At 44.1% G+C, this 24,908-nt stretch overlaps 1 protein-coding gene across 5 annotated transcripts in view; it reads left to right on the top strand.

Moving 5' to 3' along the window:
• The window catches only part of ATP8A1 (ATPase phospholipid transporting 8A1), a 254,637-nt gene that overhangs the window by 155,991 nt on the left and 73,738 nt on the right, over window positions 1–24,908 (top strand). For all 5 annotated transcript variants that reach the window (XM_030563157.1, XM_030563155.1, XM_030563159.1 and 2 more), the window contains 3 exons: window positions 8,219–8,391; window positions 20,265–20,448; window positions 20,551–20,661. In XM_030563157.1, the coding sequence (XP_030419017.1) occupies window positions 8,219–8,391; window positions 20,265–20,448; window positions 20,551–20,661 (468 nt within the window). The remainder of the gene's footprint in view (window positions 1–8,218; window positions 8,392–20,264; window positions 20,449–20,550; window positions 20,662–24,908) is intronic.

Below are 24,908 nucleotides of genomic sequence, written 5' to 3'. Positions count from 1 at the left end.
GCCTTAACATTTTTGTGAAGACTTGTGAAACAATTGTTAGCCAACAGGCAAAAAAAAAACCCAAACTCTGATTGCTGTCCTCCATTTTCACACCAATATATATATAAGGTCAACCTAAGGAATTTGAACTGAGTTAGCAAAATGGTTCTTTAGGGTACATCTCAAACTTAACTTACTCATTTTACATAAAATTTGGGATGTGAGAGGATCTGAAGGTACTACTGGCTTCCTAATTCTGAAGTGAAGCCTGGGGTTTTTTGGTCCTTTCAATCCTACTGATTGGTTTATTTTATTTTAGAATTTCAAGATTATCTCCACAAAGGTAGAAAATTACTTTAAAAAAATGTAAACAGACATTCTTTGGGTTGAAAAGCCATCTCAGCTCTTAAAGAGCTCACATGACAATGCTGCATGTCATTAATGTGCTGTGGTTGGTTGTTTCAGTAATTCTACTTATTTGTTGATACAATCAGCTTTTAATCCTTGTAATGGGGTGCACTCAGCTCTTGCAAGTGCCTTCTAGCCAAGCATATGCATGCTTGCAGTTTATTCTCAATTTTCTCCTCTTGTGGTGCCCGCTGTCGGCCGCTGAGCTTGTCAGGAGGGTCGTTGGTACCCAGCCCTCTGGCCAAGTTACACTCTGTCCATGTGCGAAACAAAAAATTCCTTCCAGGGTACACAATCCAAAATGTCCCCAATATTCTGCAGCCCTCCCCAGGCTCAGTCTTCTAAAACAGTTCAGCAGGGCCCGTCATAGTACCCTCAGTTGGTATGTCCTTCTTTGCTGCAGACTGAATTCACTCTGGCCCTGCAGCTCCTTTATTATGGGCCCGGTGGGCGCTAATTGGCTGTTCCCTGCTGCTTCTCCTGCAGCCACTGTAGCCCTCTTGGAGGACCTCTCTACTGCTCCTCTCCTGGGATGGGTGTGGCAGGACCCTGAGGCCTCCAGCAAGGGGCCTCTGGGTCATTAGTCCACCTTGTCACACTCCTGTTATCACTGCAGAGTCTGAATAGCTATTGAAAAGCATGCTGGATTCAATTCTGCCTCACTCATCTATACCAAAATGATCAGATAGGCTTCAGTTTTACAATACTTATCACTGGTGTTGGTGCAGCAGCAGGAAAAAACATTCTTCTAACTGCCATCTTCTGCATAGTTAACATGCGATTTGAAAATCTTCTTTCATACTGGATACTTCCCTATTTGATTGGAAGTACTTGACAAATAAATATGGAACCCTGTGATATCATTTGTACAAAATCACTTTTTGTAGTACAACAGTTTAAAAGCCCCTCAAAAAAATTGGAAAATCTCCCCATAGGGAAGGTGTTTTTAAAAACTCTTTTAAAATGCCTAAAAGTAGTTGACAGTTTTGCTAAGTTTGCAGTGAGAGTTTTTAAGGATAATTTAGAGAATCTATTTATGCTTCTTGTACCACGAACAACAATGGAAGTTGAGGTGAAACAAAAACTTTGTAATCAATATCGAGTCTTACAACAAGTAGAGTCAAAAGTTAAATGAATCATGTGCAGAGGTTAGAAATAGCCATAATACACAGTATCTTGCAGTGTTTGTTAATCAAGAGCACATTTTTTGAAAAAACAACTGTTCAGTGAATTAAAATACGCTATTGTAATTATAAGTCTTTATTTTATAAATTATTTCCTTAGACTTTCATTTTTATATAACTGTAATTTAGAGTATTGTTAACAGAGGAGAATCTACTTCATACTAAACATTCTAAGAATACATATAACCATGGCACAATGTTACTATCTGGTGGGTGTAATTATAGACAAAAAGAGAGGTCTACCAAAATTCCAATCTTAAAAAATAACCCCTGTCATCTTCCATCTGAGGAAGAGAATCTGGAAAACTTTGTAAGGCACTGGAGGCAATGTGGGCAAAAAATATGTATTCTGGAAAAAAGGGTTAGGGCAGATCCTAAGATGCTAGTCCTATTAAGCCCGTTTAAAAGTGTATTTAAAAATTACTTCTGCTCAGTATTTGTATGTTAGATTGTCATATTTATATAAATCATTGAAATGTTCCCATGACCATTAAATTTAATATGCCCCAGGCTGAATAGGGTGGGGTTATTGTGAAGGCAGTCTTCCCAAGGGGAGAAAATACAGAAACTATATTCCTGTGGAGCAGCCCTCATGGCGTGTATATTTTCCTCAAGCCAAACTTTCTGTACAGCAAAGGTATAAATAAGTTTCTCTGTTCCTGTTGACCTCCAAACGCCTTCTTTTTAGCTGGGCTTTCAAGCATAAAACAGGAAAAAGAGAGGATAATTCTGGCTTTCTGAAGGCCACACAAAGAACAAGAGTTACTATAAATATTTAATCTGCATTTTTTTCATAATATTGCTTTCATAGAGCCCCACTGTAGGAAATTAGATCTCAGTAACCTTCCTGAAGAAGTGGACTGAGAATTCTTGCTATTTAAAACAGCGATAGAAGTACTGCCCTCCGAAAAGAAACATCTGCTGTTGATGCTGTGTTCAGAGAATAGGGATTTGTGAGGCTGTGAACCAAACTCTTCATAGCAGCCCTAAAGATTTCAGATACGGTCTTATCATAAATACATGTAATAAAAAATTGTGTCCCCTTAAGTAACTGACCTGTGGTGGTGATCAGGCACGGGAATATCAAATACTTCATAATGTGACCAAATGCATAATATTATCCACTTAGTCTCCAAAGACCCTAAATAGTCCATTAGATTTTTTTCTAAACAGCTTAGATATAAGTAGTAGCTAACAGCTCTTTTATCATTCCTGGTATGTAGATTTACCTATCCTGAAAGGTTTCTAAATTTTTTAAATTTGGTAGCATAATTAAGACTTTCTGGATTGCAACGTGACTGCTTTGATGTCCTGGGACAAGGACAGGGCATTCTGCCCTAAAGCCTAGCAACCCTGCTGATGTATGAAGAGAATTAAGAGCCTGATGCACTGAGAAGAAATTAAAGAAAGGTTTAAATAAGCCCTTTCTCTCAGTGTAGTAGAAAGACATTAGATACACACGAGTGAGTTAAGTCTTGCCTGCTGTCCCTCACAACATCAGACGCTCTTCTGATTTATAGCAGACAAGCTCATGCTGATGCCTTGTCTCACTGTCTGGAGTGGTTCATGATCATGTGTGCCCACTTCAGGACAGACTGTCAGAAAACAGGGCAGACACCCCATACTGATGGTGTGTTCTATAATTAGATTTCACCAACCCAGTAACAAATGTGAACTCCTGGATCACTATGCCAGTCTTACCATGGAGTCTCAGACAGTCCAGTCAAACTCTCCAGTCTGTCTTATTACCCAGACTATACCTAGGTCTTTGTGATAATAGGTCACTTAAGCCAAAAATCACACTACATCAGGTTGCTCTCAGTCCCAAGAGACCAATCACTTACCCCAAATCAATTGCTGCTCTAGATCTTACACAAAAGACCTCACTTGTAGCCAATTCTATAGTAAACTAACTCAAGGTTTATTACCTAAGAAAAGGAGTGAGAGTTATTGAGAGGTTGAAGCAGGCAAAATATATGTACAGGTGAGCCACAGTCTAAAATTCCAAATGATGGCAGTGATGTAATAAACTGCCAGTTTCCCAAAAGTCTCTCAGGGCTACCCAGAATAACTCTGGAGATCTCTGTCTTTCCATTCAGTTGTTCCACCCTGTTAGAATCCAAACAGTCCAGAGATGAAGGATCTTTCCCTGAATCCATACTTATAACTTCTTCTCACAGAAAACAAGCTGACAGGGTCACTACCCATGTGGGTCTTTCCTTTGATGACCGAGCATGAGGAATTTTGTATAGTCTTTGACCACACAATGATCACTTGCTTTGAAATTAGCACTTTCCTGTTAAAGTTCTTCATTTGCATTCCACAAGGCTTCTTCATTGTTTGATGGGTTATTTAGTTACAGGGGTATGCACAACGTAAATATTTGCTACTCCATTATAACAGGATACGCATAAGTAAAAACAATGCATGTAATGTTCCATTCATTTTCATGAAGTTTAAACACCAAACACTCTTATACATTTAACAATTACTTTGATCTATGCTAATATACAAGTGAATTGACCTGGGTCTTCAGCATGAGCACACCCCTTACAAATATCTTACAAACCACGGAGGGTTTGAGTGACCACTTATGTGAACCACTCCAACGCCAACATTCAACTCAGATTGTTGGCAATGGTATCTTTTTTTAAACATGCACCATGCAGCTATAAATAAAGGTCACTTCATTCTAGATGCATCATTCACACAAATCGATAACCTCTTGATATAACACAAGTTGGCTGAGATCCTCCCTATCCAGAAACTACATTGAGACTATAATATCAGTGAAAATCTTTAGAAGATCTCCTCTGATCTATGGGAGAAAGGATTTGAAAGGCAGCCTGATAGCCCTTGGCTCTAGCAAATTTATTTAGTCTTGACTCCTGCAGTCTTCAAATACCTCAACAGTGAAAAATACTTAGTATGCTCCTAAACCCAGAGTGGAAACATCTTTATCTATCATTATTTGAAGAGTAGGCTGAGGGAAGGATAACTTCTTGAAGACATACTCTAGCTGTCTTGCCTCACTAGAGTCTTAGACCTTCTTAAGAAGAAACTATGTCATATCCAAACTATAAAATACTTGGTTTGTACAACAGATTCAACCAGGTTTGCAATAGCTACATCTGTAACCTTGCAAAGGGGATGAGTGACAAAAGTGCAGGCAACCATCAAGACTAATGCAAACAACATGTCACTGGGCCTTCAAGCCTGGACCTAGCTAGGTTCACTGGATGGGATTTTGGAACCATCTTGAGATAAACATGCAGGAGTCTTGGTGAAATATTGGCAGGGCCCTTCAAAGGTTAGAATCTGAGTTGAGACCAGCATGTATTTTTGATTTGTTTACTCACAGACTGGGAGATGTGGAGAAGAAGCAAGCCCTCCCACAGGGTTTCAGCTACTTCACTATAGGATTGAGCTCTCATGAGCCAGGAATTCAGATATAGGTTCACCTTCAGGATTTTATGACACAATTGAGTTACAACCACAGCCTGTTTAATTGGTGAACACTTTGGTGACTGCTGACAGCCCAAATGATAGTATCTTGTATTGATAGTTGTCATTTTGCCTGATCAAGATGTGGAAGTAGGCATCTTGAGGCCCAAGAGTCCTGAAAAGGTCCATAGTTGAAACAAAGGAAAGGAATACTGCTAATGGTTTTATTCTATTGCAAATACTGTATCTCTACATCCAGTCTTGTTTCATGCATAAGATGAATACAGTGTTCATGCAACATTAATGTTGCACAAGTAAAATAATAAAAAGTAAGGAAATACAAAATAAGCATTATTGTTAGAACCTTAATTTGTTGTATTGCACATCCATTTACATTATAAATAGCATTATATTAAGCTATACTTTTAACTGGAAAGCAGAAATAGAATATATTATATGTTTGCATTTGTCATAGGTTCTACCCCCACTCTGAACCTTAGAGTATAGATTTGGGGACCTGCACGTGAACCCCTAAGCTTAATTACCAGCTTAGATCAATATGCTGCCACCATCCAAATATTTGAGTCATTTGGAAAAATCTGTCTTCCCCCCCCCAAAACCTTCCCCTCCCTGGTTATCCTTGAGAGATTCCTCCACCAATTCCCTGGTGAACACCGATCCAAACCCCTTGGATCTTAAAACAAGGAAGAATTGCTCATTCCCCCTTTTCTCCCCCCAATCTCTGGTGAGTCCAGATCCAATCCCCTTGGATCTAACAACCAAGGAGAAATCAATCAGGTTCTTAAAAAGAAGGTTTTTAATTAAAGAAAAGAAAGGTAAAAGAAAAAAACCTCTGGGAGATAGCATACAAGCTGATCTCACAGACAACAGATTCAAAACACAGGATGTTCCCCTAGGCCAAAACCTTAGTACACACAAGAATACCCAATTTGATTATGTCCCTAATGCCAAGACAAGTTACAAAAAGAAAATAAACATAAACCTATTTATTTCCTTCCTTGATACTCACTACTCTGATAAGAGGCTGATTCCTTGATCTTTTCCTCTCTGGCCAAAACTGAAACTGACCAAGACAAAGGGAGCTTCTCTCCTTCCTTTTGAAACATCATGTCCCCCCATTGGTTCCTCTGGTCAGGTGTCAGCTAGGTTAGGTGAATTTCTTAACCCTTTACAGGTAAAAGAGGCATTAACCCTTAACTATCTGTTTATGACAGCATTGCAGCAGAATTAACATTGCTTTTGAAACCTTAATTTTTTATTTCCTAAAATATTAAGATTTTTTTAACTACACGTCCTTAATATTGCATATGTGTAGTTTTTGTGTATCATGGGTTTTTCAGCAAAAGAAAATAATCGCATGTGCTTAATATTTCATTATTTAAATAGTCCCTTTCATAGGTGAACAACGTTGGGGAAGGGTTAGTCTTTACTTCCGCTGTTTGGATGGCATCAGTTATATGTAAATCTAGATTAATGGGGCAATAGTTCCATGTTTTATGTTTGGATAGCTGCATCTTTGCAACATAGAGAGAGAGAGGGTTTGTTTGTTTTTGTTTTAATGAAAGCTTTGAATCTGAAGAATATTTCAGTATGCAGCTTGAAAGCAGCAGCCATTGGTCCTGCCAAGATGGGCAAAGAAAAATGCATTAATGTCACAAAGGGGCTGGAGCTTCATGAAGATCTGCTCATATCTAAGCATACCCAGAAATGATTATTTGTAACTTATATTTTTCCCCACCCCAAATGTAGCAACACATGTTTTCCTTACTAAGAATTATATATCCATTTAAAATTTAAGTTATTTTTGCTGTGGGTTGTTTAAATAATGTATAGTTCAAATTTTTCTACAATGAGGGAAAAGTAGGTTTTTTTCACTATCCAGTAATTCAAACTACTAAGACATTTTGCTTAGATTTTCCTTTTAATATTTTAATATATACAGGCGAGAACCAAGAATGAAATAAAGAAGTATTTAGCCCAGAAATTGAATGTTTTGGCAAGTTATGACCATGTAAATATGAGGTTATACTGAAAACGGTTTCACAGCTTTAGTCACTATTGGCTATCACTGTAATTTATATATTTGTTCCTAAAAAAATATCTAAAATATTTGAAGGCACTGCATATTTTCCCAAGATATTTTTGATGTAATAATCACAATTTTTTCCAAAAACTGCAAAAATAAATGTAGATAGCTAATCTAATGACCGCACCGCACCTGAAGCGGGGGAACATTGTCCAGGTTTGCCAAGGGAAGGCAGTAGTGCTTTATGGCAGAGTGGAAGGGAAGGAGGTCAGAAACTGATGCATAAAGGTGAGTGGTGGTCAACTTTGCGGCACTGACTCACCTCTGGGAAATCTAAGGCTTTAAAGGTGCCAGCCCTGGGTGGTGGAAGCCTTTCTCCATGCAGCAGGCAAGGCGACACCCACCCTCCCTCCTGTAGAGGTGCGAATATCAGGTTGGGTTAGGACTGTTGTGAGCATTTCACTAGTCACTCCTTTTTAGGGAGGGTAGGAAGAAATTTTTCTCCTTTTCCCATATTGGCTTTGGTGGAGTGAGGTTTTTTCACCTTCCATACAGCAGGTGTCAGGGAGGACCCATTATGGTCAGGAGAAAAGGTGGTAGGCTATATGTCTCAACTTATTTTGTAAGTGTGGGGTGGATATCCAATGCAGGTACTCCATAAGGAAGACATCCAGTGACTAGATAAATGACCTTGTAAAGGACTTAAAAAGGAGGTGCTGGTTAAAGGAACAGAACGGAGGAGGTTCAGGGGTTCTGTGATTGGTACAGCAAGGAGCCAACCCCCACTTCTATAGCCCATCTTAACCCTCCTATGAATGGGGATGGGTGTTAAGGTCCAAGCCATGGCTTGGCTTGGGGACCTGGATGGAAAATGAATGGGCACTGGTGGAAGCCCTGGGTAGTTATTTGAATAAACATGGAGTTGCCTGCACTATATGCTTTTACCTGCCGGGCAGTCCCAGACATCTAATAATAAAGTTGCGGACTGATTAAATCCATATCAAGTATCTCCTGTCCTCCTTTTGGTATAGCCGGACAACAGATTAATTATAGTATCAATTGCTCTTTACTACTGCATTAAAAAGTACAACTTATTTTGAATGTAGCAACAAACAGAAATAAAGATAATTAACATATATATTTTGTTGTGTAACAGGGAACAAGAGAGACCCTAAGTCGTCATTGCAGTACTCTTGGTGATGCTTTGAGGAAGGAAAATGACTTTGCTCTTATAATTGATGGTAAAACACTGAAGTATGCCTTAACATTTGGAGTAAGACAGTATTTCCTTGATTTGGCTTTGTCATGTAAAGCTGTTATTTGTTGCAGGTAAGGTTTAAGGTGTGTTCTTTTTTTCTTTCTGAATATAAAATACTATCCAGAAATAGACTTGTTTCTGGCAACAGTCTTATTGAATATATAGCTAGCTAGCTAGTTTAACAACATTTGAGAAAAGAGAATATAAAAGGTCAAAGTCAATAAAGATTTTGGAGAAATAAATCATATATTATAATTTGTTTGCATAATATTATGTGATCATGCAATGGAAGAGGGTATTGTAATCCATACCACAACACGGAGGAATTAACAAGCAAAACAGGAGTCCAGGATCTGGCTCAAAGACAGCCAGTGTTTACCCAACATAGGATAGAGTCAACGAGATTCAGGCACTGATCTTCACAGGGTTATCTATCTACCTTTAACTCCAGCTCCTATGCCTTGTATAGAGATCACTTTGTAGACAAAAATGCCCATGAGATAGCTTCTAAGACTTTTCCTATAAGCCTGGACTCATACCTAACAAGAAGTGCAAAGGAAATACGCGTTTTGTTAAGACCTTTTCTTCACAGTCAGAGCCCATTCTCTTGATCATGGACATCAGTCTGTTCAGATTGGTAGCTCACCATAACAAGGGGACTTGTTCACGATCAAAGAAGCATCAAAGCATCAACCTAGAGATAAGAACAGCTTTTTCTCTTGGCTTCCTCCAAGGGCCATACTACCAGTGCTTCTTGGGCTTTCTCCTGGCTTTCCAGGTTACTTCCTGATTCTTATGCACAGAGATGCAATCCAGCCAGTCCCTGTGTTTGCTATCAGTGCCATGGAAACCCCCTGGCTCCTGTGGTTCAGTTTCTCCTCCAGCCTGGACTTGCTGGTCCGTGACTAGGGTGATAGATTCCATTATATCAGCTATCAATAAAGAAGTATTTAATTGTTCCCTTCTTTAGGCTGAATGAAAGGTGTCTGGTACTCCCGTCACCTCCTCTGAGGTCTGTAGTTACCCATAGATCAAAGGCATATTTGCTGGCAGCTACCAACATCCTATAACAATAAAGAACTGTCAAATGTTACCAGTTTCAGTGTTTGAGTTTAATTAATACATTTAAGTCATCTAAGATCAATTGATCTTCTTGCTTTCTGATTAAGTATTTAACATCATGTAGCTGAAAAAGGATAAGGGCTATTACCGTAACTGATCCTGAGATTCACCAGGAATAAAATGGAAGTTTGTATATTTTCATCCCTGAATCTTTTTTAATCAGAAAAAGGTATTTCCATAATATTTTCTTAATGGTCTTAAATCCAGGAATACAAATATTGGAAGTAATATGAGCAGGGCTGGCTCCAGGCACCATCAAAGGAAGCAGGTTGCTGGGGTGGCCAATAGAAAGGGGTGGCACATCCGGATCTGCGGTGGCAATTCAGGGATGGGTCCTTCAGTCCCTCTCTTCCTCTTCGGCGGCACTTCAGCAGCAGCTCAATTGGGTTTTTCTTTTCTTTTTTTCTCTCTTTTTTTTTTTCTTCACTGCTTGGGGTGGCAAAAAAGCTGGAACTGGCCCTGAATATGAGCATACATGTTTGAGTAGTATCTGCAGCTTTATTAGGATTATTACACCCAAGAGCAGGAGCTCCAGGAGATGAGGGGTAAAAAAAGTATAAAATACTGATCCTGTGATTCGCGTGGGCATTTTGTTAGGAATGCTAGACATTATGTGAATCCCCAGAGTAACAGAAGAGATCATTTGATGGTATCCACCAAATAATAAGAATTTAGTTTACTGGGACTGGAGGGCTAGAGGTATCAGTTGGAATCAAGAGCAAAATGTAAAATACGTCTAAAATCCCTGAAAATAAAGAGTGAGCAACGTGCAGGGGGTTATTATTTTATTTTCATTATTTTTTCAGTTATTTTTAATTACATTCTGATTTATATTAAAAAGTTTGGTTCTTTTATGTAGAGAATTTTATCCAGTTTCTTCATGTTTTTCTGAGAGGACTTGAAAGAGAAAAAAGGGAATAAAACAAGAAGAAAGTATCTATGCTGAGACAGCAAGGAAAATTTTTCCTCTGTGAAACTAGACTATGAATCATCTGTCATACTCCCGTAAAAAGGAGCCTGTTTTAACCTTCTATATCAATCTTTTCCATGGCAGGACAAGCAGACTCTCTAGACTTGGCTGTGAGGCACGCTTCCAGTTGAGCAGAGGGAACATTTTATTAATACCAGCAGTTTGTGTTGGCGAAGAACTTGGCTAATGCATGCAATCATAAAAACTTTATTTCACTTTTAGTAGCTGGTTCCTTTTTTTTAAACCATCATTAAACACCACCTTTTACTCTTGTAAATTAACTAATATAAATAACATTGTGCCTCCACTGCCCTAATTCACCAATTTTACCTGATTTACTAAATTTTTGTTGAAAGAGAGGGGATCTGTCCTTCCCAAAATCTCATTAACAGCCATAATGATACCATTTTTTCCCCTATAAATAAGAATAATTCTTTTTGGAGAGCCTCTCAACATTGCCATCCTAATGGGAATGGAGCCCCTGGGCCTTGAGCTTCCAGAAACTTCAGTAAACTGTGTCCTTTAAGGTTGCGGGAGCCCCATCATGGTACTGAACTTTTGATGCCTGATATTACATAAGGAGATGCAGTTGTTTAAACTTAGCATTTCACTTCAGTGCTAGATTTCTGAAATGGTGCTACAGTCTTTATTCAGTTGAGAACTCAGCCCATGTTCCACCTGGGCTATACTTCTCACAACCGCCCGTGAGTAGGAATACACAGAGGCACTCTAAGAAAGAAAAGGTTCACACACGTATTTGTCATGGTATAAATCCCCCCACTCTGACCCTTAGCGTCCAAAAGATGGGGTACCAGCATGAATCCCCCTAAACTTAATTACCAGCTTAGATCTTGTAGTGCTGCCACCACCCAGGACTTGCAGTGCCTGGTAAACTCTGGTCCCCCCCAAAACCTTCTCAGACGACCCCAAGACCCAGACCCCCTGGATTTTATACAAGGAAAGTAAACCCTTTCCCCCACCGTTGCCTCTCCCAGGCTTTCCCTCCCTGGGTTACCCTGGAAGATCACTGTGATTCAAACTCCTTGAATCTAAAAACAGAGAGGAGTGCACCTTGCCCCCTCCTCTTTCTCCCTCCCCAAGAGGTAATACAGATTCAAGCTCTGTGAATCTAAAACAAAGGGATTCCACCTTCCCCCCTCCCTTCTCTCTCCCTGTCTCCCACCAATTCCCTGGTGAGTACAGACTCAATTCCCTTGAGCCTCAACAAGGGGGAAAAATCAATCAGGTCTTAGAAAGAAAACTTTTAATAAAAAGAAAGAAAAAAAGTAAAAGTTGTCTCCGTAATTTAGATGGTAAATGTTACAGGGTCTTTCAGCTTATAGACACTAGAGAGGAGCCTTCCCCCTAGCACCAATACACATTAAAAGCATTCCAGCAAAATACACATTTGCAAATAAAGAAAACAATCAAAAAGCCTGAACTGCCTTTGTACTTATACTCACTATTTGAATAGAAAATTAGAGAGCTTGTAGGTATGTCTGGTTACTCTCAGAATCCAGAGAGAACAACAGACAAACAAATAACACAAAACAAAGACTTCCCTCCACCGAGATTTGAAAGTATCTTGTCTTCTGATTGGTCCTCTGGTGAGATGGTCCAGGTTCACTGCTTGTAACCCTTTACAGGTAAAAGAGACATTAACCCTTAACTATCTCTTTATGACAGTATTCCACTCAGATGTGCACATGCTCACCATATTGGAGCCGGTGAGTTTTCTGAAGCAGTACCTTTTGCAGCAGTCCATGCACTATTTCCTTGTGGCTCCCCCCAAAGCTATATGAGGGTGGTGCTGCCCAAACCACCTTGGTTTCTTCTCACTGCCCATGGCCTGAGTCAGAGCTCTCCATGTGATTTACCTCACAGTTTTTCCTCTGTGGAGATAGCTAGTTTAATTTTTTCCTTATCTGTAAACAGTTAGCACCTATTAAGTTTTCATTTATATTTTAATGTGTTTTAATACAGTAGTTAGTTTTCAGTGCTAAACATCTTCGGTATGCAGCACTCAAGAGGCTTTAAGCACTGCCTGTTGTACGAAGTGTCTTTTCCAAATAGTGACCTGTGTGCCTCGCTACCTTTTGTACCTCAGTGAAGGGTACATTAAAGAGAGGTCCAATATCTGCCACTCGTTCAGAAAAAGAATGCAGATTTCAGGAGACCTACACCTCGAACACCACCTCATGATGCAGGCGATGAGACTTGCTTGGCTCTGGGCCTGTCTAGCGATCACCCTGCTTCCTATGCACAGACTGCAAATGTAGCTGCGGCTGTCTCAGACAGACCGCTGGACTTGGCCTCTTCTCCTTGGAGAAAGAGAGGTCGATGTTCTCCAGGGCCTCCCCAGAAAATGACACACAAGACAAACCAAGGTGACTTAAAGTCGAAGAAAACTTCTTTGAAAAACCACTTAGGACACTAGCAGGATTCAGCAGGTACTCCAGATAGAGCTGGACCATCAGCCCATGTCTCCCCAGTACTGCAGTAGGAGGATGTGAGTACAGTACCCTTGACTCTGGTACTGTCTGCAGGATGACCATTTAGCCCAGTACCAATGAACACTGTTACAGCAGCAACATTTCTGGTACTGACAACTCCATGAGCTTATGAGTAAGGAAAGGATTTGTCTTGCCTCTTTGTCCCAGACTCTCCTATGATTCATGAATCCATTGCTTTATTGACACCTCCTTCAGTATGGGGGCTCCTTGCCTCTCCTATGTCAGAAGACATCTTTCTTCTTCGAGTGATTGCTCATATCCATTCCAGTTAGGTGTACGCGCCGCGCGTGCACATTCGTCGGAAAACTTTTACCCTAGCAACTCAGTGGGCCGGCAGGTCGCCCCCTAGAGTGGCGCCACCATGGCGCTCCATATATACTCCTGCCGGCCCACCCGCTCCTCAGTTCCTTCTTACCGCCCGTGTCGGTCGTTGGAACAGTGGAGCGCGGCTTAGCTGACCTCCACTTCCCTAGCTACTCGTTTTCTCGTATATAATTATGCAGTTATAACACTTTTATATATATATTTGTATGGTTATACGTGTTTCTTTGCTAACATGGTTAGTTTAGTTAGCGGGGTTCAGGAAGTAGCCCCTTCCATGAGCCCAGTGCCGGAGCCATGAATGGCTCACCGGGTTTTCAAAAGGGGCCCGGCTTGCCAGAAGCCGCGGCCGAAGAGAGACCTACATGACTCCTGTTTGAAGTGCCTCAGGGAATCACACTTGACAGATAAGTGCCCCATTTGCAAGGCTTTTAAGCCGAGAACAAAAAGGTGCGGGACTTTCACTTGCCCCTCCACCTTGGGCGCGGAGCGATGTTCAAGCGGCGGGCAGAAGCGCCTCCTCGGCACCGGACCCCGCCGGTACCACCAAGGCCTTTCGGCACCGACCGTCGCCGGCACCGATGTCGACTCGGCACCGTTCCCTTCTTCCGAGGTCGAGAGAGTCTACGATTCCTGCTGGTGCCTGGCGGCTCCCCGGCACGCGCCGTGGTTGAGCCCCCTGCTCCCGCTACTTCCGTGCCACCTGCATCGCAGCCAGAGAGCTCGCCTCAGTTGCGTTATCCGGCCTGCAGAGGCACCGATGACTTCGGCTCCGTCGATTCCAGTCCCCCAGGACCAGGGAATCCGGTGACTGGCAGCTCCCCGGCTCGCGCCGTGGTAGAGCTTACTGCTCCTGCTGCTTCTGTGCCAGCTGCACCACAGCTAGACAGCTCGTCTAAGATGGCTCGCCCGGCACCGACGACGTCGGCACCGTCGATCCCGGTCCCACGAGGGCCGTAGAATCCGGTGCCTGACGGCTCCCCGGCACGCGCCGTGGTTGAGCGTATTGCTCCTGCTGCTTCCGTGCCAGCGGCACCGCAGCCAGAGAGCTCGTCTAGTCGGATCGCCCGGCGCCGACACCTACTACGGCACCGATGACGTCGTCACCGTCGATCCCGGTCCCATAAGGGCCGTAGAATCCGGTGCCTGACGGCTCCCCGGCACACGCCGTGGTTGAGCGTATTGCTCCTGCTGCTTCCGTGCCAGCGGCACCGCAGCCAGAGAGCTCGTCTAGTCGGATCGCCCGGCGCTGACGCCTGCTACGGCACCGATGACGTCGTCACCGTCGATCCCGGTCCCACAAGGGCCGTGGAATCCGGTGCCTGACGGCTCCCCGGCACGCGCCGTGGTTGAGCGTATTGCTCCTGCTGCTTCCGTGCCAGCGGCACCGCAGCCAGAGGGCTCGTCTATGTCGGATCGCCCGGCACCGACACCTGCTGCGGCACCGATGGCGTCGGCACCGTCGATCCCGGTCCCACGGGCCGTAGAATCCGGTGCCTGACGGCTCCCCGGCGCGCGCCGTGGTTGAGCGTATTGCTCCGGCTGCTTCCGTGCCAACGGCACCGCAGCCAGAGGGCTCGTCTACGTCGGATCGCCCGGCACCGACACCTGCTGCGGCACCGATGGCGTCGGCACCGTCGATCCCGGTCCCACAAGGGCCGTAGGATCCGGTGCCTGACGGCTCCCCGGCACGCGCCGTGGTTGAGCGTATTGCTCCGGCTGCTTCCGTGCCAACGGCACCGCAGCCAGAGAGCTCGTCTACGTCGGATCGCCCGGCACCGACACCTGCTGCGGCACCGATGACGTCGGCACCGTCGATCCCGGTCCCAAAAGGGCCGTAGTATCCGGTGCCTGACGGCTCCCCGGCACGCGCCGTGGTCGAGCTAATTTTCCGGCTGCTTCCGTGCCAACGGCACCGTGGCCAGAGGGCTAGTTTAAGTCGGATCGCCCGGCACCGACACCTGCTGCGGCACCGATGACGTCGGCACCGTCGATCCCGGTCCCGCAAGGGCCGTAGAATCCGGTGCCTGACGGCTCCCAGGCACGCGCCGTGGTTGAGCTCCTGTTCCGGCTGCTTCCATCGGCGCCGTCGATTCCAGTCCCACAAGGGCTATCGAATCCGGTGCCCGACGGCTCCCCGGCACGCGCCGTGGTTGAGCGTATTACTCCCGCTGCTTCAGTGCTGACGGCACCCCAGCCAGATGGCTTATATAACTCGGTTCTCCCGGCACCGGCACCTACCGAAGCTCTGATGACCTCGGTACCGTGGATCCCGGCCCCACGAGGGCCGTCGAATCCGGTGCCTGACAGCTCCCCAGTACGCACTGTGGTTGAGCCTGCTGTTCCCTGCGCGCCGGAGATGTTACCAACGGCGAGGGCTCTCAGTGCCATGACGGAGTCAGTGCTGCCTGACCCGGGCACCGCCGGTACGGGTAATACAGTCTCTTCAAGGGACTGTCCCCTGTCAGTACAGCAGAGCGGCACCGTCCATGATCACGGTCCCGCCGGCACGCCGGACACCACTGGCAGTCCCGGTACTGTTTTCCTCGGTACTGGTCACACTCGCTGCACCGGTCGGTATCCCGTTCGCCGACCCGCTATCGGCACCGTTCCGACATCTGGCACCGGGGCAGGTACCTTGACTCCTGTAGCTCTTCTCCGAGCCTCGAGATCTCGGTCGACCTCCCGACACCGTTCTGGTTGCGGGTCTGGATCTCGTTCCAGGTACCGATACGCCTCCCGATGCCGGTCCCCGGTGCCGAGTTGGGCAAGGTCCGAGTGAGTCAGAGACTCGGCCCGTGCCTTCTTTTAGTACCTCCATGGCCATCCGGACACGCATCCGTGTCATCCCATATGCGCAGATTTTATGCTCAGGACCATGATCCTGATATCATGGCCAGCGGGCGCCAGCCCCGAAGCAGAAAGAGCCTTGGCGAATGCAAGGTGTACTCTGCAGGGGCCCTGCGCCTCTGGGTAACAAAGCAACAAGCCTTGCTTAGCTGCGATAATTATAGCACCTGGGTGGAGGAGTTTCTCCCTCGAACCTCCCACCTAGAGTTCGCTGCCGTCTTGGAGGACGGGGGACAGAATTTACCCTTTGTTGGTACAGGCATCTTCGCGGCAGAGACAGCCCAGACTGCGAAGCCTGCTGGACAATAGGGTCCTAATGCGTCTCAGCGTGTATACGCTTGCGACCAAACGCAGGCCTTTATGGCCCCAGCCGCCATACTCTGTGCCTAGCCAGAGGCAGAACTCTGGAAAACGGCAAGGCCAAGGTGGCTGCAGACAAACGTCAGGCCCCCTAAAAAGCCAGAGTCGAGGTCCCTCGCAATTACCACTGGGACCAAAGACGGACCTTCCAAGGTTCGTCGGAGGGCGGTGTACCAGTCGCAAGACGGGATCCTGATCCCGCTTTCTCCTGACATGGCCCCAGTTACTTTTAGATCGCTGGGTCCTGCGCACGATGGAGCATAGGTACCACCTTTAAATTGCTCCAGCCCTGTCCCCCTTCAGCGGACGAAAGGGGCTAGGGGTTTTACTCCCGTTATGCCCTAGTTCCCCACTCGAACACAGGTCTCAGACCTCCCTGGTCCTGCATGGACTCAACCGGTTGGGGATAAGGTTGAAGTTCTGCATGGTATCCCTGGGAACCATTATTCCATCCTTGCCTCCTGGGGGCTACTATGCCGCCCTGGATAGGAAGGACGCGTACTTTAGCAATGCCATCTTCCCTCCGCACGGGAGATGCCTCCGCTTTATAGCCAGCGGTGAATACTCCCGGTTTACGGCCATAGTCGCCGCCTACCGTAGCTATGTCGGATATGCGTTTTTCCGTATTGGGACGATTCGCTTATCCGAGGAGACTCTGACACACAACCCACTCAGCCGTGGGCATCGTCACGGTCTTATTCACAGATCAAGTCCTGATGATTACTATAGAGCAATCCACTCTGGTTCCCACGCAGAGGTTGGGCTTCCTAGGGGCTATCTTGGTCTCCTACCTAGCCGGAGCCTGCTTATCGCAACTGCGGTTTTAGGCGATGGCATCAATCATCTGAGGTCTGAAGGCTTTCCCAACGACCTCAGCTCGTTCTTGTCTCAGTCTCCTGGGTCCATGGTTGCCCGCAAGTTTGTAACCAAACACGCCAAGCTCCGCCTCCGTCCTCTCCAAGTCTGGCCCACCTCGGCGTACCGCTTGGACAGGGAGCCAATGGTCATGGTAGTCACCGTTCCCTCGAACGCCTTAGGCTCCCTAGAGTGGTGGCTAACCCCCTCCTTGGTGTGGACAGGATGCGGTTTCATCCGCCCCAGCCCTCACTGCCCCTGACGGCGGACGCATCATCTCTCTGCTCGAGTGCTCATGGTCACCTCCGAGCTTAAGGCCTTCGGTCTTCTAGAGAGCTGGCATTCCTCATTAATGCCCCAAAAATCAGAGTAGTCCGCCTGGCATGCCAGGGGTTCCAGCGGCAGCTGCGAGGCCGTTGTATCTCGGTGTTTACAGCCAACACAATGGCCAGGTGCTTCATAAGCATTCAGGGGGGACATAGTCCTCCCCCCTTTTTTGTCAGGAGGCCATCCATTTCCGGGTCTTTTGCATGGCCCGCTCGATGGAGCTGGCGACGTCCTTTCTCCCAGGCGTTCGGAACGTCTTATCTCTTTGACTCAGCAGGTCTTTCCTGTCTTACGAGTCATCACTCTGCCCCATGTGAGGCGTCCCGCTTTCCGGAAGTGGAAATGGTTCCTCACACAGACCTGTTCGCTCACCGCGAGTGCAGGAAATGCCAGGTGTCCTGCTCCTTCCAAGGTCTCTCCTCGGAATCGATCTTGGACGCATTCCTGATACCGTGGAACGGCCAACTGCATTATGCCTTCCCGCTGTTCCCACTGGTTCGTTACGTCCTGCTCAAATTCCGCAGGGGCGGAGCGTGCGTCATCATGATCACTCCAGAGTGGTCCAGGCAGCACTGACATACCACGTTGCTCGGCCTGTCAGCCCAGACCTCATCACTCAGGGCAATGACAGGCTTCGTCACTCGGACCTGCAGCCTCTTCGCCTCACGGTGGCTCCTGCGTACCTGAGTTGGGGTGACAGGCAGCCTTCCACCTGGTCAACGTACCGAGCCAGGTGGAAGCGTTTCCTTTACAGCTGCAGTACGCTCGATCTTGCTCCTGCTGAGGTCTCGATCCCCTCTATTTGGCCTGCCTCTGGCCTTCAGCGGCAGGATCTGGCGGTATCATCGCTGAGGATACTCTCAGCAGCCGTCCCTACCTTCCAGCAGGCTAAGATGGACGTTCAGTGTCCCACGCTCTATGGGTTCGAGGTCCCTCAAGGGCTTGGAGCGCTTGCACCCTCGGGTGCGCCGCCCAGCCCCGCCCTGGGGCCTCAACCTAGTCTTGGCCAGACGGGTCTCTGAGATCAGAGCTCTTACGAAGGTTCCACAAAGACAAGGTGCAGTTGTGACCGCACCCAGCTTTCCTCCCTAAGGTGTTTTGGCCTTTCATGTTACCCACAGCTCAACGCAATGGGCATAACCGTTGCACTCCTTGGACATCTGTGGAGTGCTCGCATTATCTTGTGCTGACAGAATCATTTCCTAAGGTGCCCCAGCTCTGCCCCGGTAGCGGGCCAAAGGGAGGGCTTGCTTGTTTTCCTCTCAGAGGATCTCATCTTGGGTGATGGCGGACATCCCCACTTGTTCTGATTTGGCTCATATTTCACCAAGCCACATCACCGTGCATTCTACCAGGGCTCAGGCTTCATCTGCCGCCTTGCTGGCTCGTGTTTCTACCCACGAGACCTGTCGCGAAGCTCCATTGGTCCTCGGTCCTTACCTTTGCTTCGCAGTATGCCTGGTTCAGCAGTCAAGGGAGGCTGTAGCCTCTGGCTCGGCAGTTTTATTCTGCCATATTTCACTCCGACCCCACCGCCTTTGTAAGGCTTGGGATTCACCTAACTGGAATGGATATGAGCAATCACTCGAAGAAGAAAAGACGGTTACTCACCTTTGTAACTGTTGTTCTTCGAGATGTGTTGCTCATATCCATTCCGCACCCGCCCTCCTTCCCCACTGTCGGAGTAGCCGGCAAGAAGGAACTGAGGAGCGGGTGGGCCGGCAGGAGTATATATGGAGCGCCATGGTGGCGCCACTCTAGGGGGCGACCTGCCGGCCCACTGAGTTGCTAGGGTAAAAGTTTTCCGACGAATGTGCACGCGCGGCGCGTACACCTAACTGGAATGGATATGAGCAACACATCTCGAAGAACAACAGTTACAAAGGTGAGTAACCGTCTTTTCCTCATAGCAAGTATGTCAGCCAGAAGAGAAGAGCAGGTAAACATCACGCTCTCCTGGAAGGCCCCCATTATAAAGCTCAGCAGAAAACAGTGGGACTCCTGGTTCAGTACAAAAATTTGTTCTGCGGGAGGAGGCCAGCAATTGCAAAAGCAATGCAATAAAGAGTAAAACAGTATAGTTGCATAGTTAAAATTTTCATTCCTTGACTTTTTTGTAAAATTAAGATTCCAACATCTGTTAGCTCAGCAATGTTGCCCACTTTTACTATTTGTCTATTCCTGTTTTTCTATTTTAATGTGTGATTTTATTATATTACTATTTGTCTGTAAAATAAACACATTAAAATATATAAATAAAATATAAAACATATCTAAAACAAATATAAAATATACAATGAAAAGTTAACACTGCTGTTGAGATTTTCTCTTTTACATTTTCTGACTTTTTAATATTTTAATTATACAGCCTTAATGCTATATTAATGCAGATTTCTGCATTTCATAACACGTATTTTAGTGATGTTTGGCATATGTATGGGAAACCCAATCCTACTCTAGCCTTGCTGAAAAATCCTGTGAATGTTCTTTGAGGGAGGTAAAAAGACAAAATCAAATACTGTATTTAATCTATTTTATTGCCCTTTAGCAGAACAAAAAATATTATAACATAATGTGCATTCAGAATTTCCATGTTCAGGGTTTGTTCTTTTTTTTTTTCCCAAAGGGTGTCTCCTCTTCAGAAATCTGAAGTAGTAGAAATGGTAAAAAAACAGGTTAAAGTAGTAACACTGGCAATTGGTGATGGAGCAAATGATGTTAGTATGATACAGACAGCACATGTTGGCGTTGGTATTAGTGGAAATGAAGGGCTACAGGCAGCTAATTCTTCGGATTACTCCATAGCACAGGTAAATCATTATGCTGTCAAATATATTAAAACAGAATACTTTTATATCATTTAATACTGATCAATGTACATGTTTTTAAACAAATTTTTTCATTGTTTGCAGTTCAGATATCTGACGAACTTGTTGTTGGTTCATGGTGCTTGGAACTACAGCAGAATAGCTAAATGCATCTTGTACTGTTTCTACAAGAATATAGTCCTTTATATTATTGAGGTAATGGTACACTATATCCAATATTAGTTTTTCAAACTCTTTATTTGTAAAGTTTTTCTTAAGTGTTCAAAGATATTGCATGATTTTCTAAGGGAGTTTAAAAATAATTTCAGAATTATCACTCAAGGTAAATATTTCTTATTAATAATGAATGGCATACTTTGTTTTAAATTGGATTTCATTTGATTTTGTTATGAAAAAATATATTCTCAGTGCAAAACTTTTTCATTTACATTTGGGTATTACTATTGCACTTTTCCTGTTAAAATTATCTCTGTATAACAAATTATTATTTTCCTATCTGCTCCAAATCGGGCATAGTGAGGATTTGAGGTATAGTGGTCTGTGCCCCAAGAGACTACCTATCTACCAACCTGTTGACTTTTCTGGGGTCTGCTTCTCTAAGGGTACATTTACACTTCGAACTGGAGGTATAAGTTCCAACTTGAGATATACCCACACTTACTGTGATCAAGCTAGCGTGCTAAAAACAGAGTGTAGTTGTAGTAGCAAAGACATTAGCCACATCAAGTACATACCCATCCAAGATACTACATATGTACTTGGGGTGGCTAGCCCTTCCAACCACCACCACTTGTGCATGCAGGATTTCTATTTTTTGCATGCTAGCTCAGATCTAGTGTTGGTATGTCTACTTGAGCTTGAAATGTAGACATATCCTATCTCTCTCTCTCTTGTTTTTCATGAAAAATTCCAAAAGCTCCCAGTTTCATCCAGATGGAGAATGGGAGAATTTCAAAAATCTCAACAACTTTTGCAGGATATGGGAAATGTTTCCCACTGAGCTCTAATGATAATATATACACATATTGTTAGGGATATTTGCACTTTCATGGTGCAACTTTAAATTTGGCATTTCATGACTTTACAGTGCTTAGGTTTGCAACCCAAGCATTCTTTTAACATAATTCTTGTATGGATTGTTGTAGAGAGAATTTTTTAATTAGGATTTCTGCCTCTCCCCGTCCTCCTTTTTCCACAACCTTTCTTTATTTTTCATTGTTTCTCTTTCTGTACCTTTCATCACATTTTCCCTTAAATGAAATAGAAACCCAGTGATGCTTATATTTGATTCAAACTTCTGAATTCACAATGTTTGTGTGGGTTCAAAATTAGGAAAAACAAGTTTGTCCATTCCAAAGCATGGCCAGTTTGTTTGGGTTATTTTTCTTACATACATAAGATACTAATTAATACTATTTTAATAAAATGTTGAGTGGTATTACATTTTAAATAAAAATCCTTATTTAGTAAGAACTGCAGATGGTCATCAGCTGCAAAAATCAGACCACTTAAATTAGATGCCTAAGATTTGACCCTCTAGGTTTGAAAATTTACCTTAATTTCTGCTTTTTTAAAAAAAGCAAAACCTGTTTCTTTTTGATGGAGCTTGTCACAAATAGTGCAGCTGCTGGGGATTTTTAATCTTAGAATTTTACTTTGTAACATTTCCATAAACTTAATTGGATTTATATTCTATTTTGAAGAAAATATAACAAAAAGAACAGAGTGAAAAATTCAGGAGCTTTGAAAAAAAAGGTCAGAAAGAAAAATTATAATGAAAAAATTAAATAGTCTTGTCTACAATTTTCCAATCGTAAAATATGCTAAAAATGTTACAGTTGCAAAGTGAAGCACTCAAGGTTCTTTGGCACTTGCGGTTGCTCCTCATCAAAATCAGAACATATATTTAGATGTTTAACTTTAAGCATAAAAATTTGAAAATCTTAACCTAATAGGTACATTAGTTGTATGTATAGAGCCCTACGAATCTGCTGATAGACACTTTATATCAGTTGATGCAGATATCTGTGAACCAGATTCATGGATGGATGCGGATCCAAATTTTATATTTAGAGCCCTGCAAATCTGCAGATATCCATTTGATATCGCGGACCATGTTTGCTGATCACAGATCAGATGCGGATGCAAACTTTGTTTCCACGCAGAGCTCTATTTATCATATCTCTTAGTCTAGAGAAAATTAATTGCTGATTTGTACTAGAAATGTGCAGTTCTCAAGTCTTAATTTGAAAATTCATTGTTTATATATTTTTGTTTAACAATGACAGGAATTTTTGTTTAATATTTAAAACTAACTTTGAAATACACTATATATTTGTTTTTAATTATAAATATGTAATTTTAAAAAAATACATAATGAAGCTGTACATGAGATAGGATGATCTTTAGATTAATTCCCATATACACAACTTTTGCCACACACTTTTTGCCAATGTTAATGGCTAATGTCAATATTGTGAATTAATAGACAGAAAAATACATCACTGAATGTCTCTAGCCAGGACAACTACTAGGCTTCAATCTCTCTTTTCAGTTTGTTGTACTGATCAGGCATGGAGAGCACAGATCTCAGTGACTACACCTGTACCCCGATATAACACTGTCCTTGGGAGCCAAAAAATCTTACTGCGTTATAGGTGAAACTGCATTATATCGAACTTGCTTTGATCTTCCCACGTGTGCAGGCCCCCCGGGCCACTGCTTTACCATGTTATATCCGAATTCATGTTATATCAGTCACATTATATCGGGGTATTGATGTACTTGTGGACAGTGGAAGCATGTGACTAAGAGAACCAGGCAGAGGAAAAGACAGGCTAGTGAAGGAGAAATAGAGCTCAGGAACAGATTTGCAGAGTTGGAAAATGAAGAAGGGGCACAGCAGGTGGTCACTGAAGGTGGGAGGGCAAAGAAGAAGAGAAAAGCAGCTAGTTCTGTAGGAAGAGGGGAAGAGTCAATAGAGATAAAAACACCAAATATGAGTCTCAGGAGAATACAGGGTGGGTTGCAAAGGATTGCAAGGGAGAACAGAAATCAAGAGGACTTCAGCCAGAGGGAACAGGGAATAGACTGGAGAATTGCACCATCACCAGGAAAAGGCAGGTCTACATGATTGGGGACTCCTTACTGAGAAGAATAGACAGGCCTGCAACCAAAGCTGATCCAGAGAACAGAAGGGTATGCTGTCTGCCAGGTGCTAAGATATGGGATGTGGACCTGAGGCTGAAGAGGATTCTAATGGGAGTGGGAAAGAATCCACTGATTGACCTTCATGTGGGAACAAATGATACGGCTAGATTCTTGCTGGAACATATCAAGAGAGACTATGCCAGGCTGGAGAAGACACTCAAGGAAATCAAGGCTCAGGTGATTTTCAGTGGGATTCCGCCTGTTCCTAGAGAAGGGCAACAAAGGTGTGACAAGATTACGATGATCAACAGATGGCTCAGGCAGTGTGCTAAAAGGAGGGCTTTGGGATGTATGGCCACTGGGAGGCATTCATGGACAGAGGACTGTTCTCTCAGGATGGACTTCACCTGAGTAGGGAGGAAAATAGACTTCTAGGATGGAGACTGGCACAACTGATTAAGAGAGCTTCAAACTAGGAATTTGGGGAAGATGGTTGGGAGATGTCCAGGTAATCTCCACGCTGGATTTTAACATTGAGAGGGAAGAAAACAAAGTAAGAAGGGATACAGCCGTGGGTAGGAGAATGGACATAAGGAGGAAGGGTAGTGTAGATACCAGTCTAACAGGTGACACTGGTGGTAGAATGACTATGCCTAATCAGGTAAAGAATGTGAGTGAAGCCAAACAGCAAAAATTAAGATGTTTGTACACCAATGCGAGGAGCCTAGGTAACAAAATGGAGGAACTAAAGTTACTGGTGCAGGAAGTTAAACCAGATATATAGGGATAACAGAAACATGGTGGAGCAGCATTGTATATCAATGATGAGGTAGGCTGTAAAGAAATAAGAAGTGATGGAATGGATAAGACGGAGTCTGTCTGAGCAAAAGTCACATTGGGGAAGAAAGCTACTAGATCCTCCCCTGGGATAGTGCTTTGGGTGTGATATAGACCACCTGGATCTGATTTGGATATGGATAAAGACCTCTTTAATGTTTTTAATGAAGTAAATACTAATGGGAATTGTGTGATCATGGGAGACTTTAACTTCCCAGATATAGACTGGAGCACAAGTGCTAGTAATAATAATGGAGGTCAGATTTTCCTGGATGCAATAACTGATGGATTCCTTCACCAAATAGTTGAACTAACAAGAGGGGATGCTATTTTAGATTTGGTTTTGGTAGTGAAGACCTCATAGAAGAAATAATTGTAGGGGACAACGTTGGTTCGAGCAATCATGAGTTAATTCAGTTCAAACTAAATGGAAGGATAAACAAAAATAGATCTGT

Source organism: Gopherus evgoodei, chromosome 5 (genome assembly GCF_007399415.2).
Source record: "Gopherus evgoodei ecotype Sinaloan lineage chromosome 5, rGopEvg1_v1.p, whole genome shotgun sequence".
Taxonomy (NCBI): Eukaryota; Metazoa; Chordata; order Testudines; family Testudinidae; genus Gopherus; species Gopherus evgoodei.
This window is presented reverse-complemented; position numbering and strand designations above follow the sequence as displayed.